The 20650-nt window shown below is 39.5% G+C and overlaps 1 protein-coding gene across 1 annotated transcript; it reads right to left on the bottom strand.

Annotated features, from left to right (window-relative positions):
* Positions 1-9237: 9237 nt before the first annotated feature.
* Positions 9238-19045, bottom strand: LOC121407423 (40S ribosomal protein S3-like). Its single transcript, XM_041598492.1, has 6 exons — positions 18970-19045; positions 13822-14046; positions 13197-13479; positions 11272-11414; positions 10365-10525; positions 9238-9303 (listed from the first exon to the last, which is right to left on the bottom strand). The coding sequence occupies exons 1-5, from the start codon at positions 18997-18999 to the stop codon at positions 10388-10390; spliced, it is 819 nt and encodes a 272-aa protein (XP_041454426.1). The 5' UTR covers positions 19000-19045; the 3' UTR covers positions 9238-9303; positions 10365-10387.
* Between the last annotated feature and the right edge of the window lie 1605 nt (positions 19046-20650).

Below are 20650 nucleotides of genomic sequence, written 5' to 3'. Positions count from 1 at the left end.
AACTCGCTTATTCTATAACTGATTTTGATAAAACAAGTTTTATATTGTTCCTCTCATTTTACTCGTTCTAATAACATTGCTTCTCGGGTTTTAGTTTCTTTTAACGGTGACCAACTTCTGACGGTGTTGAACGGTAACGAGCGGTGATGATTTTTTTCACCTCTCCAGGAACTCTCCAGCAAAGTTTTGGCGGTGTGACCACTACAAATCACTTTTCAATGAAACTGGCGACATCAAATCGCCATCAAACGCTGCACTGAACCTACACACTTGGTTTGCACCCTAAATCAAACAGTGGTATAGGACCTAGGGGTGCACATTGTTATCATTTTCAACAAGAAATGATCGTTTGCACCTAAAAAGTGCATCTTTTCACCTACGTGGTTCATCTCCGCACCCTATTAGCTATACCAGGGACGTCACTGACGTCCCTGGCTATACCTAGTAACTACACCATCGAATGTGCACAAAATAATGAGCATAATTACACTCATTAACACCAGTTCAAGCTGCAAGTAGGCCAAACCCCAGGGTTCATATCTGAACCCCTATTTCTTAGTGTATAAAATCATATATTTATGTACATCGATCAGGGGCTGCGGAATCCGGAGGGCCCCTCCTTCATTAACCACGTACAAAAACTTGAAAATTACCTTCAAATATGCATGATGTTAAGCATGTTTAGCACACCCCCACCCCCAAACACACACATTCGGCTCAAGCACCCACTTTTAAAATCGTCCCGCAGCCACTGTACTTATAGGAATGGGAAGCTGCATGTATAAATTTTTTGTTCGTTGTGACTCCAGTCTTCAAAATTGCTTTGGAATATGTTTAAATTTGTAATGTTTATATTTGGTCATACTTTGTAAACTCTGGAACGGAAAAACGTAACATTTAAATCTAACTCTTTGACAATAATTAGCTTTCGATCCTCTCCAATAACGACAATCTGTTAATTAATCGTTGCAATACAAATTCTGTTCATTGACGTTTGTTTGCCTGTTTTCCGTTCTTACAGAAATACTCACGAGAAGAACTACATTTACTGACGAAATGGACAAAGTGAACGGGAACTCAAATAGCAGCGTTGAAGAAAATGCAAGGTATGGGCTACATATTAAAAAAACACGCGCTTTTAATACTTTACTTAATGCATTATCATTTTGAAATTATATTAGGCAGTTATGTGTTGAGGACCCGATGTGTATTAATTTATCAGTAATAGTAAAATTGAAAATTCAAGAACTTTCTCCCGGTATGAGACATAGTATAAAGGAGGAAATATAAAAAAATATCCTTTTACAAATTCTAAAGCGAGGAATATATTTTTTCAATCAATTTTTCTTATGCATTATTTCCCCAGTGAACCCGTTGATGGAGTGACCTGGCTTGCCATGGAATTTCCGACCAACGACCAGGCTTCGTCGGACATGAAGAACCATGCTACGCCAGATGACAATGTTGAAGCGTCTTCCGAAGAAACTAAAGAGGAGATCAATCTGGGTACTCAGGCGCTTGACCTTGTGACTGCATATCATGAAACAGAAAACGCCAATGAACTCTCTCTGAATGTTTCTAGTGAGGAAGGGGAGATGTCTTCTATCCAAAGTCTCGTTTCAAACGAATGTTCTTCCTCATCAGTTGATATTGTTTTTAAAGAGGAGGGGATTTCCCTGCCCAAGAGCCTTTCTTCAGAGGATCAACCTCCTGATGCAGATATAATGAAAGAATATGAGTTATTAAAAAGAGAAAATGAAATCTTAAAAAATGAAAATAACAAATTGAATAATGAAAACAATTATTTGATAAATGAAATTAAAACCAGAAATGCTAGAATGGATAAGGAACGTTTAAAGTTCATTCTCGAAGGGAAATACTTACAGGAGCTAAATACAGAAATCTGGGCACTTGGAAATGCACTGACGGAATGTACATGTCATTCTAAAGATAATGTTCTATCCGTGCTATCGAGCAGCTCATCAAACGATCAATTCACTGAAGCAGACAGTGTATCTAACATGTCTAATAATGAAGGAATTATTTCAAAAAATGATGAGGTGATATCCGAAAATAAAAATGATTATTTTAAACATAGGCTCATGAATGCTGAGAATGTTGATATTGATAGACTTTCTCTTCAAACTGGTTGCACTAAAGAAGGGGAGATGTCTTCTCCCCAAAGTCTAATATCAAACGATCAGCTAGTAAAAGATGTAAAAGGTTCTTCATCATTTATTGTTTTTGAAGAAGGGGTAGCATCCTTGCCAAGAAGCCTCTCGTCTGAGGATCAACCTCCCGACGCAGATGAAAAACTAATGAAAATATCAGAAGAATGTCAGATATTAAAAAAACAAAATGAAATTTTAGAAAATGAAAAAAACAGACTGAAAAAAGAAAATTTTGATCTCAGTAATCAACTTAAAACCAAAATTGCTAGAATGGATGAGGAACGTCGTGGGTTCATTTCCCATAGAAAATATTTGCAGGAACTAGAAATAGAACAACTGACACTTCGAAAAGCTTTGAGTGATTGTACATGTCATTATGAAGATGATGCTCCTGCACTAATTTGAGTATGTGTCCTTACATTACTGGAATTAATTGGATCAGTAGGCCGATATAGATGCTTTAGATGTCAAAACCTTTTCGCGGTCACTGATTAGGGCATATTCCAATTAGGAAGGAGTGAGTTAGTAGTGATATTAGTGGATTACTTGTTTTAAGCTCGTCTTTTGTGTCCGATTTTTGTATATAGTTGTATAGGCCCTATATAGTTTGTTGATAATTAGTATTGAAACTAAGTTTAGGGGCTTGCCTTCTATACAAGCTTTGCTTTTCTTCCCAAATCCCTCCGTTCATTTCTACTTTCTTTCAAAATTATTACAATACACTGTAAATCTGTTTAATTTATATTTAATATTTGTTACGAAATGTAATTGATCTGTCTGTATTATATTGAATATGTATTATTTGATTATATTTTGAAAATTTTGTTGAACGGAAATAAATAAATCTAAATCTAGTCAAATAATGATTGCATGTCAAGGTATATTTTTCACCCTCTCATGGAAAAAGATCAAAATCAAATTAGCATTTTATTGTGCGCTTTGGAATACAGCTCCAAGTCTCCATGAGATGTTTACCTATATAGCATTAGCGCTGAGTTTGCATAAATTCTGCAATGAGCATGAAGAGAAAGCATAGAATATAAATTGTTCAATTCGCTACACGCAGGGGGGGGGAAGTTGCCCCCCCCCGGCCCCCCTGGCGGATTTCACCGGGAAAAAAAAGAAAAATGCGAAAAAGAAAGGGAAAGGGGAATGAAAAGGGAAAAGGAAAGGAGGAAAAGGAAAGGGAAAAGTGAAAAGAAAACAAAGAAAAAATACATATTTTTTAAATGGAAAAGGAAGGAAAGCGGGAAAATGTACGAATGAAGAACATTTGAGAAAGAACAAATTATTCCGAAATAGGTCTATGTATAATGCAAAAGCACGGCGGGAAATAAATCAAATGACAAAATGGCAAACAATATATAGCGGGAAACGAAGGTAGAATGTAATTAGTCAAAGCTAAATTGGAAAACAAAGAAAATGGCAAGAAAAAATAATAACAAGACCGGGCTGCCGATGATTGTAATTAAAGAGCGGGAAGACAAATGGACTGCATACAACATTGTGCTATAAGCTTGCTAAATTTTGTGCAAATAAGCTACCCGGGCTTTGCCCCAGACCCCACGCAGTAGGGGCTCTTCATTTATAACCTTCAAATGGCTCTAAAACGCCCCCGTTCAATCACGTTCAATCTCTGGTATACAGGCGGGAGGGGGGGGGGTCTTGGTTCCACACCCAAAGGAAATAATTATAGGAGACAATGTATAATGGAATTAATGGAAACAATAAAATGTGTTATTTGCTGAATATAATGGAAAAAATCTATCGCATAATTAAAACGTTATTTCAATAGGCAATTTTTTTTCAGCTCGCTTTGCACGCTGGCAACTTTTTACAAATTTTCCCCGCATTTCTGTTTTGCCCTCTTAAAATATTTGGTTCATTACGCAACTGGGTTGAATAAATGTGTTGTGTAAAAGCTATATTCTGTCCCGTATTCTGTATATGCCCGCGATTTGATTAAAATAGCGGCAATCTGCGAGGTTTAAATGGCTTTGATATCAAGAAGTTCCGGCGGCTCCGCACAGCACTGCGTATGGAAGGGTTGGGCCATGGCCCCCAAAAGTTCTACAGACATGAAAGACAAGAACCCAAAAAAAGGAGGAAAGAAAAGTGTAGGATATGATTTTATTTTTAATGTAAAAAAATAGCTCAAAGATAGATTCTCATGAAAAGGAGATTTTTTTTTCTCGGGACTTATTATAAAGCAGCTTTTTAACACATGTGCTATACGGCGCCCCTCGTTTGTTTTTTTTAACTCTTCACGCTACTGCGTTCAAACCACATTGAAAAAGAGCAATCTAACGAGAGAAAAGTGAAATATATTATTCTCTGGATACCATGTCAAAATCTATCACAAAATTGGATTTTTATATTAAAAAGGTCAAAATTTTTGCTCGCTCGCAACTTTTTTTTTAAGATAAATTCTGCCCGATACGCAATATCTGGCCTTCTCCAAATAGTCGCCTCATTACATTTTTTACGCCTATTCATACCACGGTATAACCGGGAATTTTTGGGCTCTTGCCCTCCCCCCCCTCCGGCCACCGACCCCTGTTACGCCGCTGGGGGTAGGAGGTGGGATGAGAGAGGGGGTGGGGGAGAATTGAAGGACTGTGAGTGAGATACCGATGTGATAGGGGAGCTGAGAGATAATAAAACGTTTAAACTTTTTGAGTGAAAATCTGCATGGAATAAAAGGGAGAGACAAGAGAGAGGAAAAGAAGTGAGAAAATTAAAAGAGAGAGACAGAAAAAAAATACATTTCAGGTCTGAGAATGAGGAAGTAAGTGTGGAACTATAACACTTTTTGTTAGCGCACACATATCTGTCCATCACAACACTGGTCCTCTCTTACATACCACACCCTTCTCTCTCCATCACACCACTGGTCCTCTCTTACATACCACACCCTTCTCTCTCCATCACAACACTGGTCCTCTCTTACATACCACACCCTTCTCTCTCCATCACAACACTGGTCCTCTTTCATACCACACCCTTCTCTCTCCATCACAACACTGATCCTCTCTTACATACCACACCCTTCTCTCTCCATCACAACACTGATCCTCTCTTTCATACCACACCCTTCTCTCTCCATCACAACACTGATCCTCTCTTACATACCACACCCTTCTCTCTCCATCACAACACTGGTCCTCTCTTACATACCACACCCTTCTCTCTCCATCACAACACTGGTCCTCTTTCATACCACACCCTTCTCTCTCCATCACAACACTGATCCTCTCTTACATACCACACCCTTCTCTCTCCATCACAACACTGATCCTCTCTTTCATACCACACCCTTCTCTCTCCATCACAACACTGATCCTCTCTTACATACCACACCCTTCTCTCTCCATCACAACACTGGTCCTCTCTTACATACCACACCCTTCTCTCTCCATCACAACACTGGTCCTCTCTTTCATACCACACCCTTCTCTCTCCATCACAACACTGATCCTCTCTTACATACCACACCCTTCTCTCTCCATCACAACACTGGTCCTCTTTCATACCACACCCTTCTCTCTCCATCACAACACTGATCCTCTCTTACATACCACACCCTTCTCTCTCCATCACAACACTGATCCTCTCTTTCATACCACACCCTTCTCTCTCCATCACAACACTGATCCTCTCTTACATACCACACCCTTCTCTCTCCATCACAACACTGGTCCTCTCTTACATACCACACCCTTCTCTCTCCATCACAACACTGATCCTCTCTTACATACCACACCCTTCTCTCTCCACAACACTGGTCCTCTCTTTCATACCATACCCTTCTCTCTCCCTCCATCACAATACTGAACCTCTCTTACATACCACACCCTTCTCTCTCCATCACAACACTGATCCTCTCTTACATACCACACCCTTCTCTCTCCATCACAACACTGGTCCTCTTTCATACCACACCCTTCTCTCTCCATCACAACACTGATCCTCTCTTACATACCACACCCTTCTCTCTTCATCACAACACTGGTCCTCTCTTACATACCACACCCTTCTCTCTCCATCACAACACTGGACATCTCTTACATACCACACCCTTCTCTCTCCATCACAACACTGATCCTCTCTTACATACCACACCCTTCTCTCTCCATCACAACACTGATCCTCTCTTACATACCACACCCTTCTCTCTCCATCACAACACTGATCCTCTCTTACATACCACACCCTTCTCTCTCCATCACAACACTGATCCTCTCTTACATACCACACCCTTCTCTCTCCGTCACAACACTGATCCTCTCTTACATACCACACCCTTCTCTCTCCATCACAACACTGATCCTCTCTTACATACCACACCCTTCTCTCTCCATCACAACACTGATCCTCTCTTACATACCACACCCTTCTCTCTCCATCACAACACTGATCCTCTCTTACATACCACACCCTTCTCTCTCCATCACAACACTGATCCTCTCTTACATACCACACCCTTATCTCGCCATCACAACACTGGTCCTCTCTTTCATACCACACCCTTCTCTCTCCATCACAACACTGATCCTCTCTTACATACCACACCCTTCTCTCTCCATCACAACACTGATCCTCTCTTTCATACCACACCCTTCTCTCTCCATCACAACACTGGTCCTCTCTTACATACCACACACTTCTCTCTCCATCACAACACTGATCCTCTCTTTCATACCACACCCTTCTCTCTCCATCACAACACTGGTCCTCTCTTTCATACCACACCCTTCTCTCTCCATCACATCACTGATCCTCTCTTTCATACCACATCCTTCTCTCTCCATCACAACACTGATCCTCTCTTACATACCACACCCTTCTCTCTCCATCACATCACCGATCCTCTCTTACATACCACACCCTTCTATCTCCATCACAACACTGATCCTCTCTTACATACCACACCCTTCTCTCTCCATCACAACACTGATCCTCTCTTACATACCACACCCTTCTCTCTCCATCACAACACTGATCCTCTCTTACATACCACACCATTCTTTCTCCATCACAACACTGATCCTCTCTTACATACCACACCCTTCTCTCTCCATCACAACACTGATCCTCTCTTTCATACCACACCCTTCTCTCTCCATCACAACACTGGTCCTCTCTTACATACCACACACTTCTCTCTCCATCACAACACTGATCCTCTTTCATACCACACCCTTCTCTCTCCATCACAACACTGATCCTCTCTTACATACCACACCCTTCTCTCTCCATCACAACACTGATCCTCTCTTACATACCACACCCTTCTCTCTCCATCACAACACTGGTCCTCTCTTTCATACCACACCCTTCTCTCTCCATCACAACACTGATCCTCTCTTACATACCACACCCTTCTCTCTCCATCACAACACTGATCCTCTCTTACATACCACACCCTTCTCTCTCCCTCCATCACAACACTGGTCCTCTCTTACATACCACACCCTTCTCTCTCCATCACAACACTGGTCCTCTCTTACATACCACACCCTTCTCTCTCCATCACAACACTGATCCTCTCTTACATACCACACCCTTCTCTCTCCATCACAACACTGATCCTCTCTTACATACCACACCCTTCTCTCTCCATCACAACACTGATCCTCTCTTACATACCACACCCTTCTCTCTCCATCACAACACTGGTCCTCTCTTACATACCACACCCTTCTCTCTCCATCACAACACCGATCCTCTCTTACATACCACACCCTTCTCTCTCCATCACAACACTGATCCTCTCTTACATACCACACCCTTCTCTCTCCATCACAACACTGATCCTCTCTTTCATACCACACCCTTCTCTCTCCATCACAACACTGGTCCTCTCTTACATACCACACCCTTCTCTCTCCATCACAACACTGATCCTCTCTTTCATACCACACCCTTCTCTCTCCATCACAACACTGATCCTCTCTTACATACCACACCCTTCTCTCTCCATCACAACACTGGTCCTCTCTTACATACCACACCCTTCTCTCTCCATCACAACACTGGTCCTCTCTTACATACCACACCCTTCTCTCTCCATCACATCACTGATCCTCTCTTACATACCACACCCTTCTCTCTCCATCACAACATTGGTCCTCTCTTACATACCACACCCTTATCTCGCCATCACATCACTGATCCTCTCTTACATACTACACCCTTCTCTCTCCATCACAATGATCCTTCCTTTTTATACTACACCATTCTTCTCATACCATATCATTCTTCCTCCATTCCATACCACTCGATTATCTCTGAACCCATAACACCAATGCTCACACCACTTTGGCAAACCCATTTATTAAAACCAGCTATCTGAAACCGTTATCCTCTAGACCAATCAGAAGGGAAGTATATTGATGGAATTGAACACAAGTATTCATACAATGATTTAAAACTTAGCACAGGATTATGTTCCTTGTCTCAATATTTGCATCAACTGTTACGCTTTATTCCAAAATCAGGTCATAGACCAATCCTACTGCTGTAAGCCTTTAAGGATGTGGGAGTAGAGCAAATGATGGGTATTAAGGGGGGTACCTCAAGATTGGAAACTAAAATGATCGGGAATAGAATTCATGAAATCAAGACCAAAAATAAAATATGGAGACATATGTCATTGAATATGATTAAAACATGACTCAGCTTCACTCTTCTTTACAAATGAAATACATTAGAGTGCATGTTTGATAATTTGTATGACAATAACTTTAGTAAGACCACAGAATCCACCACAGCAGGACCTGGGAAACCCAGAGGTGCTAAAAATGGACAGGAATCATATATTTATTTTGGTATTATTACTGTTAAAATGATTATTTTGGCAAATTTTTGGCAGATGATTTTCTTTTAAATGATGTAACACTTTTTCAGCACTAGGTACCCCCTTTCCAGCAAACATAGAATTAGACCAAGTTTATGGTCTCACAGTGGCCCCCAAAAGGAAAAAAAAATGTATAATTGCATTGCTCATACAAATCAACAACTAGAAAAAAAAACTTCAGAAAATAGGCAAGTTTTTGGCATGTAATATCCTTTTTATTTACATTACAATGCCTGGTGCATCCATGTTCTTTTGATGCGGATATCCAGTAGTCTGTGAAAAGAAAAAACAAGAAAAATAAAGTCATTAATAATAATTTTTTGATGATCACTTTTATGCAATAAATATAGGGGGAACCTTTCATGAAAGGACCTGTCAGATACATTATCCTACAGTGACCGTTTTATCCAACAGTTAGCATATCAAGCAGTGCTCCTCAGGCCTCAGCTAAACTAAATCAAGGAATGATCTGACAACTCATCACACAACAAATATTGAGGAAAAAATTCCCAGAAGCATCAAATTATTAAATTAAGCATATATTAACCCCACCTTAAAATTGAATGTCATTAATGAAAAACATTAAGAGATTGTAACATTAAATGACAGAGGAGGTAATGTACACTTATACAACTATGTATCTGGTCTGTCGGCACAAGACTACATGGCTGTCAGACAGCACGGGTAGTCTTGCTTCAAGGACCGGAATGGTTTTACTCTTAGCCAATTGTTTGGACTCCAAATGACCATCGAGCAGGTCACATGATGTGGCAGAAACATGGCTAGACATTTATTTGAATCTGTTTTCAAATTCATATCCAAATAATAAGCCTGAGAGGTAAAGTTTACCACAAAAAGAGCAGATTAAGTAATGAATAATAGGGGCATTATGGAGTTTCACAACCCAGACCTCTTTATCTGATCATCTATTTCTCCTCCTCTATCTTTTGTTACCTCCTTTTCTTTGTTACTTGAAAAAACAAGGGGGGTGACATCCCCCACCCATTTTGCAACATCCCCAACTACCACCCCTCACCCCTTTCCAGCCTCAAGATGTAACAGTGTAAAATTTCACCAAGAGTGAGACAAGTATTTCAATAATAAACTATTTTTTTTCTTTATTCTAGATTTATCCCCCTGAATTAGTTTGCATTGAATAAAGTAGTTAAATTATAAATTATTATAATACATTATTGAAAAGCTGTTTTTTGCAAAAAGGGTGCTTTTTATAAAGTACAGAGAACAAGGAATTTATTTTTGCTGACTTGTTTGCATGAAGCTGGGTAGTCACATATCGCCTCTATTCAACATCTAGAGGAGGTACAACAACTTACCATCTGAAGGAGAGAGAAGTTGTTCACATCATGGGTTGCTGCTGGGGTGGTGGTGGCTGCTGGGCAACTGGGGCAGCACCTGGCATGGGTTGCTGTGGGGCTGGGGGTTGCTGGCCTGGCTGGGGTGGCTGCTGGGGCTGATCCATGGGCTTGGGAGCTCCCTAAAAAGGCCAAGAGAAGAATTTCATGCAGTTACGTGAATCAACTTTTTTTTCCGGACGTCATCTCAGTAAGTTTCCACAAAGAAAAATTGTGAAATCCCATTTTTCCTTATGTATTCCTTTGTTTTTTATAACTTTAGGTGTTTCTTTTTTTTTCAATGGAAATTATTAAAGACTATTTAACAACTAAATAAAACCCTGAATTAAGAAGACCAATTAGAATGAAAAATAATCACCCTCTTATGAAATTTATCTCCGATAGACTTCATGTGGCATTGTGATATTATTTACGTATGTCACGAATTTAGTCTCAAAAGTTGCAGGAGACTTTTGAGAAAAAATTCATAACAATTTGCGGGGCTATCTTTATGCATTTTGAAAATATCACTTGAGCCGTGGGGGGGGGGGGGGTCGGGGGTCATGGCCCCAAGTCCTTTTAGTGTTAATAATTGAACCTTTTGGAAATTTGTTCTATGACCCTTTAATTCAAATCAATCAACTGTTAATTTCTTATCGATTTCTTAATTTCATCATTCCACTGATCACCAGTAATTGCACCAGTGACCAGCATTGGCTGGGCATCCATGGGAGAGTCAGTTTGATGATGGTCTACATATCGATTACAAAATACAACCATACCAGTTTTAAAAATACTACTACTACTACAAAAAAAAAACTATTGTGAAAGATCAACACTTTATGCCGAATAAAATTTGAGTATTGGACTTTGAACACCTAAACCTTACCTTCTGTTCTGACCATGGCTGAGTAGGTGCTTCCTCATCCTTGGGTTCTGAGATGCTGATGACATCAGGGAGTGGTTTCTTGGGTCCAGTCTTGCCAGTTGAATCAAATGGACGCATGATCTTCACCTTGATCCCAAGCACACCTACAAAATATCAACAATTAAAGAAGTATGTTTGGAGATCCTGTCAGGTTACATAGTGATTTAATACCAAACACCCTCCTAGCCCTAAAAAGACTGGGGGGGCTGATTCAGCCCCCCCTCGACATTTTTCGCGATAAATCCGCCGCGCAAAATTTTTTGACCGCGTCGCTTGCTGACTTTTTACTTTCAAGTCTCGCGCAACTTTTGAGACCAAAATTGTGACCCCCGGGCACGCGGTTCCAAAACTACGCAACATTTCGTAAGTGCATGCAGACCCAAATTTACTCAAAAACGTGAATTTGTGTACAAATCCAATGCAAATAGTGTTCTTAGCCAAAATTCATAAATGTATCATTATTTTTCCTTTTACTGCTTAAAATCAATTAATTTTATCTCTTTTATGGTCAAAATAAAGTCCCCAACAATATCCATTGAAAAAACAATAAAAAACAAAAAGTCGAAAAACAAAGAAATACATAAGAAATTTAGAAAACAATAGAATACATAAGAAAATAAATGTGATTTTGAAATTTTTTAAAAATCAATTTGATCAGATGCCTATCTAGAGTATGTGAAACAAAAATTAGCATTTTAGGGGCATTATTTTATTAATTAGAGCAAACTTATGATTTTACGCATAAATTAGCATAATTAATGAGACATGAGATTTTTTGCAGAATTTGATGTTATAGTTTTGTAGATAATGCCATGGGTAACGCGTGTGCAAATTTTCGTCGCGATCGCACGATCGACGGCCGAGATCATAGGGGGGGGGCTGAATCAGCCCCCCCCCCCCAGTCTTCTTAGGCGTCGAAATAGCCCAGTCTATTTAGGCTTAAACAACACTTCACTTTGTCACCCTTTTCCTTGAAATAGACATTGTTATAAAAACAAACTGTGTCTGTTGTCAATGTGCAAGCAGTAGTTGTACTGTGTGTAAGCAGCAAAAGGTAATTTGACATAAACATGAGCTAACTGTGAATTGCCTAATTGCACATTCATAATATTTAATTTTAGCATCATATCACCTCCTGTTTTGCTCTTTACATATTTTGAGCTAAAAATATTTTTACCAGGCTAATAAATGAAATACTTTTACATTCAATAAGCTTGCATCATAATGGTTCTTAGTAGGTATTTTGCTCAAAGTTTGCTTGTTCAAGTATAATACTTAGAAGTGAATTGAATAGCAGTATGAAAAATTTGCTTAGCCAAATAAAATGATAAATAAAATTCTTATTCAAACCATACTTTCGATTGAATGCCAGCCCAGAACCAAATCATCAAGCAAACAAAAAACCCCACATCAAAATAAAATGAAGTCAATGCAACACGACAGAAAATATAATATACAATTATTCAATCTATGTATCTGGTCTGTCGGCACAAGACCACATGGCTGTCAGACAGCATGGGTAGTCTTGCTTCAAGGACCGGAATGGTTTTACTCTTAGCCAATTGTTTGGACTCCAAATGACCATTGAGCGGGTCACATGATGTGGCAGAAACATGGCTAGCCATGTGTAATTTTCTATAACCCTTATTTAACTACTGACTTTTTACTTTCAAGCCTTGCACAGCTTTTGAGACCAAATTAGACTCCAGAATGAATCCCCTACTCGCTACATCTCTTCATGGTTACTAGGCCTAATAGGCACCATGCCAATCACTTATAAACTTTTACCTCATCTAAATCATAGCAGTAAATTATAACTGCCCATCTGAAGACCCAGGCTCTCTACTTGAGCATAGAGCCCACACAAGACAAACTATTTGGCTTACCCTGCCTCAACATGACGTGCCTAATGGCCACATCCACGTAGTCCCTGACAGGAGCACCACTGTGAATCATCAGACCATCAACAAACTTCATGGACTTGGCCCTCTGACCACGGAGCTTGCCGGAGACCACAACTTCACAACCCTTGGCGCCACTCTCCATGATGAAGCGCAGAACTCCATAGCAGGCCCTCCTGACAGCTAGACCTCCGATAAGCTTGTACCGAAGGGACTCGCACTGGGCAATGGCACACAGACCACGAGTGGCAACCTTCTCAGCATACAGCTACAGAGAAATTTTACAAAAGGTAATTTACATTTCAGTATTTCAGAAAAATCTGGGGGTCTTGAAAAATATAGAAATATACACCAATACAAATCACAACAGTAATTTCATGAATATGACATTAAGCGATATTTTTTAAAAAGGAGTACTTTTGGTGATTAACATTCAAGTGTCAATTGAAACTGTGTGAAATCCAATATCATACAAATGAAAAGTCAGAAAATTTTGTTGCAACCATTAAACAAACATCCAGTTGACTGGGAAATTGGCATATCATTCACCTAACAAAGGTTGATTGCAAAGTAAAACTTCCCAAATAAAGATAATTCTTGGGAGTCATACCTCAACTGTATTGTCGGCAAAGTTGAACCTCTTCTGCACAACAGCAGTGAGCTCCCTAATGCGCCTGCCCTTCTCCCCAAGGACACTCTGGGTGCGTGTGGCCAGGATGATGATCTCTGTCCTGGTTGGAGTCACACGAACCTCAACACCGCTGTACCCATCCTCAGCTAGCTCACGGGTTAAGAACTCATTCAATTCAGCTTTGAATACGCCATCAGCGACAAACTGCACAAAAAAAAGAAAGTTAAAACTTGTTAAAAAAAAAACATGATTTCTTCCCTATGATTCACGAGTGATTTACTGATGGAGAAAAACTCATAGGTGGATAAAAAGAGGCATGCTCTTTTATTTCAGATTATCTCTCAAGAACTGCATGATGAAAAATTTGTTGTAATCAAAGCTGAAGGATTAGAGAAAAATATTGACATGATATTTTGGGGAATTAACACATCACATGATATGGAGAGCTGCTTGACTGTGACATCACATCAGAACTAAAATAAAACCATACCCTCTTAATCTTTGACAGATTTTCATCATACAATCACCACATTTTCCTGTATTTCTCCTTTTCCTTATAAAACCATTAGACATTAGAGGAAAAAAATATCCTAAAAGGAAAAATCAACAAAAAATCAAAGGAAAAAAAAAATTCAATGTCCACCAATTGAAACTCAAGATGTTTGAGTACAAATTCACATAGACTTTTGCCAGAACTTACTCTAGGAGGGGGGGGGGGGGGCACTTGCATTGACTTGTGGATACCATGCACGACCAAAACACATTAAAATGTCTTTTTCAAGATAGGGCACGTTACGTAAATAAGGGTATCAAAAACACTAAAATAATAAAAAAGGGTTTCTATTTCGCAAAGATAGCTACGTGTTTAGGGTCAAATTTGTGATGGTATAAAAAATTAAGACTAAATTGTTTTAAAAAGGATGTACTTTTTGCCCAAAGAGTGAACACTAGACCCTATACGTGTTTAGAGTACGATTTGCGCGAGGTGTGGCCATACTAAACCCAACAATGTAGGTAAAGGTAAAACCGACGACTGACGTCCGTGACATAACAATCAAAATATTGATGTACCGGTTACTTGTTTAGGGGTTAAATTCAGTGAATATAGCAAGACCACCACATATCGACCACCTCTTTTGAAACTGACCACCTTGCGTGCATTAAAATTATTGCGTATTACAAACGATACGCGTGAGAGAGTAGGCGCAGTGTCCATAGGAATGGTAAGAATTGATTTTACAAGAGAAAAGGGGAAAAAAGTAAAAATCAAGAATTTATCAAAATTGTTTTGACTAGACCCAAACCCCGCCAAAAAAGTTGTTCATACAAGAAATCTGACAGGAAACGGCTTAGAACAAATATCCGTCAGATCGTGTGCCGGAGCTTGCAGTGGAAGTAGTGATGTTGACATCATACTATAGAACCGATTTGGAAGAGTTAAAATATTTTGTCACCGCAACAAGAATGGACCGTAAACTTACACTTAGTGTATGTATCGCAGGTGGTCAGTTTCAAAAGAAGTGAGCAAATGAGTAAATGTAAAATCGTTGTATTCATTGTTCGCCGATGTACAGTATAGGCCTAGCCCTACTCAGATTGAATCAAAGTCACCGATCGAAAACATGGGAATCTGATCTGCTCAATTTTCTGCACAAATGAGAAGAAAACTGGGTAAAACTGATAGTGATAAATATTTTCGCAGATACAATGCTAACAAAATTTGGTGATCGATAAAGGGTAGGCCTAGAGCTTCTTAGAGAGTGAAAATAATTTACTACCGTAGGCTTACTCTCAATGAAACCAGGTCTTCCTTCTCATTCTCCTAGACGAAGGACCCCAAAACCTGAAACTTTCACACCCGAGATTTCTACTTTCTTTCTAAAAGATCTAGGCCTGGCCTAGCCCTAAATCATGTACATGGGATAAAACTTCATTTCCGACGTTTCTACGCTCTCATTGTTATTTTTAAACAAGAATTCATCAAAAAAATGAGAAAAATATTGTGAAAAGATGGAAGAGACTTGCCCAATGTTTACGCCGCCATCTTGTTTCCTATTGTTCTTTGCCAGTACAGGCGCATGGCCAATATGGGAGACTCTCTCCAATATGAGAGACAATCTCTCATATCAGACTTGCTTTGCAAAAGAACAAAAGAAAAAACACCAACAAAAGCTTAATTTTTTCCACCCAAAATTTTGTCTCGCTGAGGTCAGACACCCATTTGTTTTGTGTGTGGATGACAACAAAAATCCATATCAAAACAAAAGTAGATGGTGAATTTTTAATGTAGACGGTGAAAAGGGGGAATTTTTCATGAGGAATCTGCTTATCATTTTATTTGCTGCCAGGGTAATCCTTTTGCAGCAAATGTAAACAAAGGAAATTGGTCTCCTAAACTGGAGACCATCTCTGAAATTGGATACCAAAATTCTTCACAAAAGTCTCTGATATTGGAAATTATCTATCTCATGGGAGACAGTCTCACATATTGGCCATGCGCCTCTGTTTGCCAACGTTGGCGAAGGACAATAGGAAACAAGATGGCGGCGTAAACATCGGGCAAGACTCTTCACAATATTTTTCTAATTTTTTTGATGAATTCTTGTTTAAAAATAACAATGAGAGCGTAGAAACGTCGGAAATGAAGTTTTATCCCATCATTGCCCATGTACATTATTTAGGGCTAGGCCTAGATCTTTTTCAGAAGGAAAGTAAAAATCTCGAGGGTGAAACTTAAGTTTCAGGTTTTGGGGTCCTTCATGTAGGTGAATGAGGAAGACCTGGCTTCATTGAGAGTATAAAGCCTACATTAGTACATGATTTTTGCTCTCTAGAAGCCTCCTGGCCTGGCTAGCCTGGAGGCGTCTGGGGAGTAAAAATCATCTACCGGTACTTTACGTAGGCTTACTCCCCTAACGCCTGGCTCGGCTACCTATGCCTGGGTGTAGAGGCCAGGATTACCCATGCAGAGCTGCCAAGTTGTATTTTGCATTTTCAGTATTCTTATCCCCCAAAATCAGTATTTTGACCAAAAAATCCGTATTTTTACCATGAGATAAATATGCATGCATAATGGCAAAGTTCGATCACTTCTTACATTATTTTGCGCCCCACACCGTCGCACACGAGACCGAAAGCTTCAGTCTAGATTTTGGTTGTTCCGCTGAACTGCGTTGGCTGACTCACCCATACATAGACTGAAGAAATTGGAGGCCCGTACGTACAGACAACGTATTAGCAGTAACGTTAGATCTAACATTCTACGGAAACCTGGTTTTTTTTCGATCGTTTTTTGCACATAAAATCATAAAATATCACATTATGAAAAAGAAATTGCATCCATATTTACGGAAAAATGTATGAAATTCAGAAATATCGTACCTTAGACCGCAGTTACGGCTAATTCATTTCAAATTATGATCGAAACATCGTCATCTTCGATCCTTCCGTCGGTCAACGTAAGTTGCCATCTTGGATGACGTCATCATCCTTACAGACGTATTTACCAGTCGCAAAATATCGCGATTTGAGCCGCTGCTTTGCGCTTGTAAACGTAAACTACATGCGTGCGCTCGGAACTTGTCATCCGCATTGATTCGCCAGGATATCGAAAAAATTCTAATCGGAAAGCCTTGATGAAAGCATAACTCATTGAACGTAGAGGGCAGCAACACACGGAATACCTTTTCTTCTCTAATTTGTTTTTTCCCGTATTTTATCATGAAAAAACGTACTGCCGTATTTTAAATTGATTTCCGTATGAAATACGGAAAAATCGTACTACTTGGCAGCTCGGCCCAGGCTAGGCCTGGCTATGTAGGCCCAACGTTAGTTTCAACCAAGAGCATGAAGGGCATGAAAAGTATCGTTATGAATTTTTGTTTCCAAAATGGCAATAGCCTCGGGACGGGTCTATTAGGGTTTCAGGCATTATCGTGATATTGGGAACCACCATTCACTTCATACAGCAGCGCTTTAGTTTAATCAGTCACACGCACGGTTCCCTATTTCCACCTCAATTCACTTTGTACACAAGTGCGCGTACATACAAATCGACGAGTGGTTCCCCAAACCACGATTTGGCCGGTTTTCATCATGCGCAAATACATTACAGGCATGACAAGGGTGCATTTTCAAAATATACATGCTTAGCCTTAGGAAGTTAGGGTGCTTTACAAGACCGCCATGGTCATGCATGGTATCCACTTGTCAATGGATGTGGCCCCTGGCCCGGTTTGGCCTGCGCCTGGCACTGACCAGTAGAGGCGCACGGCCAATATTGGAGACTGTCTCCAATGTGGGAGATTATCTCCAATATCAGAGACTTTTGTAAAGAATTTTGGGTATCCAAATCCAATTTCAGAGTCTCCAGTTTTGGAGACTAATTTCCTTTGTTTACATTTGCGGCAAGAGGATTACCTTGGGGCAAATAAAAATGTGATAAGCAGATTCCTCATGAAAAATTACCCCTTTTCACCGTCTACTTTTGTTTTGATGATTTTTGTTGTCAATCACACACAAAACAAATGGGCTTCTAACCTCAGTGAGACAAAATTTGGGGTGGAAAAAATCATGCTTTTGTTGGTGTTGTTTCTTTTGTCCTTTTGCAAAGGAAGTCTCCAAGACCAAGGTGGGAGATTGTCTCTCCTATTGGTGGGAGATTGTCTCTCCTATTGGAGAGTCTCCCATATTGGCCGTGCGCCTCTACTGCTGACCACTGTGACTGTGTCATGTCAGGTTGCCCATCATTTTTTATCCATTTCACGAATTGCACCCTCTTGAATAAATTCTTTGAAAGTGAATGAGCGTATACCTGGTAATAGGCCAGTGCAAAACTACATTAGCGCCGACACCTATTTCAAAGTAAACTTATGCCAAACAGTGTCGCCGACTTCGACATTTTTTTCTTTGGCAGCGAAATAGGAAAGCGGCTGTTCTCATGTGTGTAGCCGTAGGACGGTACCGCACATCACAGACACCAGAGTTTCAATCGAAGAATATCTTCATCATTAATTATAATCTCGAAACTAGTTATGATTTTTCAAACAATCTGATAGTTTATCTATAATCAAAGGCTACTTTCAAAATATTTTTTTCATCTAACAAGGTAAAAATACTGCTCTTCACCTTCCTCTTCTTTGATATCTGAGTAGCCATTTTGGAGGCTTGTCTCGAAAAGGAAGATTACTATCAAATTACCGTAGATGGCGCACGCCAATTAATAACGCGAAGGCAGGCAACCAGAGAAAAGATTTGCCACTTGACTGCTTTTGACAGAGAATTAATAGCTTCTTTAGTATTTGAATTATTTTTCTTTCTTTCTTTCTTTTCTTTCTTTCTTTCTTTCTTTCTTTATATCTGTATTTTTCAATATTTTTTCGCTTTCTCTATTTTTCCCATTTTGTTATTTTCCTCTGTTTCTTTATATTTTTTTCTTCTGTTTTCTTCTTTGTATTTTCTTTTCTTTCCTTGATTGTAGGTAGTCTGCAAGCAAAGACCCTGATTGAAACTGTATCAACAAGTGGATTTTGACACACACAACTTGATTTTATTTTATCTGCACATGCATGCCCCAGTCCATGCAGGCGATTTTTGATCACTTTCCTCAAGCAAAGAGTTTTCTATGGAAGCTTAAAAGTATGGAAGCTTAAAAGTGCCACCGAGATGTTGAGATAATTATCTCGGGAAGTCGACATCTTGATAGCAAAAGATAAGATGACGAGATCCTGGATCTCATCATGTCGACATCTTTTAGAAGAGATGATGAGATGACAAGATCCTGGATTTCATCATGTCAACATCTTTTAGAAGAGATGTCGATGACGAGATCCTGGATCTCATCATGTCGACATCTTTTGGAAGAGATGATGAGATGACAAGATCCTGGATCTCATCATGTTGACATCTTGTAGAAGAGATGATGAGATGATGAGATGATCTTGTCATCTCAACATCTCTTCTAAAGATGTTGACATGATGAGATCCAGGATCTTGTCATCTCATCATCTCTTCTAAAAGATGTCAACATGATGAGATCCAGGATCTTGTCATCTCATCATCTCTTCCAAAAGATGTCAACATGATGAGATCCAGGATCTTGTCATCTCATCATCTCTTCTAAAAGATGTCAACATGATGAGATCCGGGATCTTGTCATCTCAACATCTCTTCTAAAAGATGTTGACATGATGAGATCCGGGATCTTGTCATCTCATCATCTCTTCTAAAAGATGTTGACATGATGAGATCCAGGATCTTGTCATCTCATCATCTCTTCTAAAAGATGTCGACATGATGAGATCCAGGATCTCGTCATCTTATCTTTTGCTATCAAGATGTCGACTTCCCGAGATAATTATCTCAACATCTCGGTGGCACTTTTAAGCTTCCATAGTTTGAAATCTACGCTGAAAAATGTTCGCACTGAAGATCACCAACACAGATAGGCACACGTGGGACAGTGTATTATTATTGCTGGAATAAAGACCCGACGGAAGTGACTGAATCCGCGCTTATTTTGCTTATTTCTCAGCAATTACACAATTTCTTCCAGAATCCTTTGGCACATATTATTCATACAAATAGACACTTGGGTGGTCATTCTATTAGATACTGTAAAAAGTCATTTTGAGATCGTTACCAAAACTGGAATTTATCTTTAATCTCATAAAAAAGCTTAATCTAAATATTTTAGTCAGGCAGCATATGTCATGATTTACCGGCTACTTCGACAAATTGGCTAAGTCTGATTTTTCACTTTTATGTGATTGGTGACATCACAAGGATCAACTTTCAACTTGGTGACAAA

Source organism: Lytechinus variegatus, chromosome 1, assembly GCF_018143015.1.
Source record: "Lytechinus variegatus isolate NC3 chromosome 1, Lvar_3.0, whole genome shotgun sequence".
Lineage (NCBI taxonomy): Eukaryota > Metazoa > Echinodermata > Echinoidea > Temnopleuroida > Toxopneustidae > Lytechinus > Lytechinus variegatus.
The sequence above is the reverse complement of the archived record's forward strand: the minus strand, read 5'-3'. Positions and strand labels throughout refer to the sequence as shown.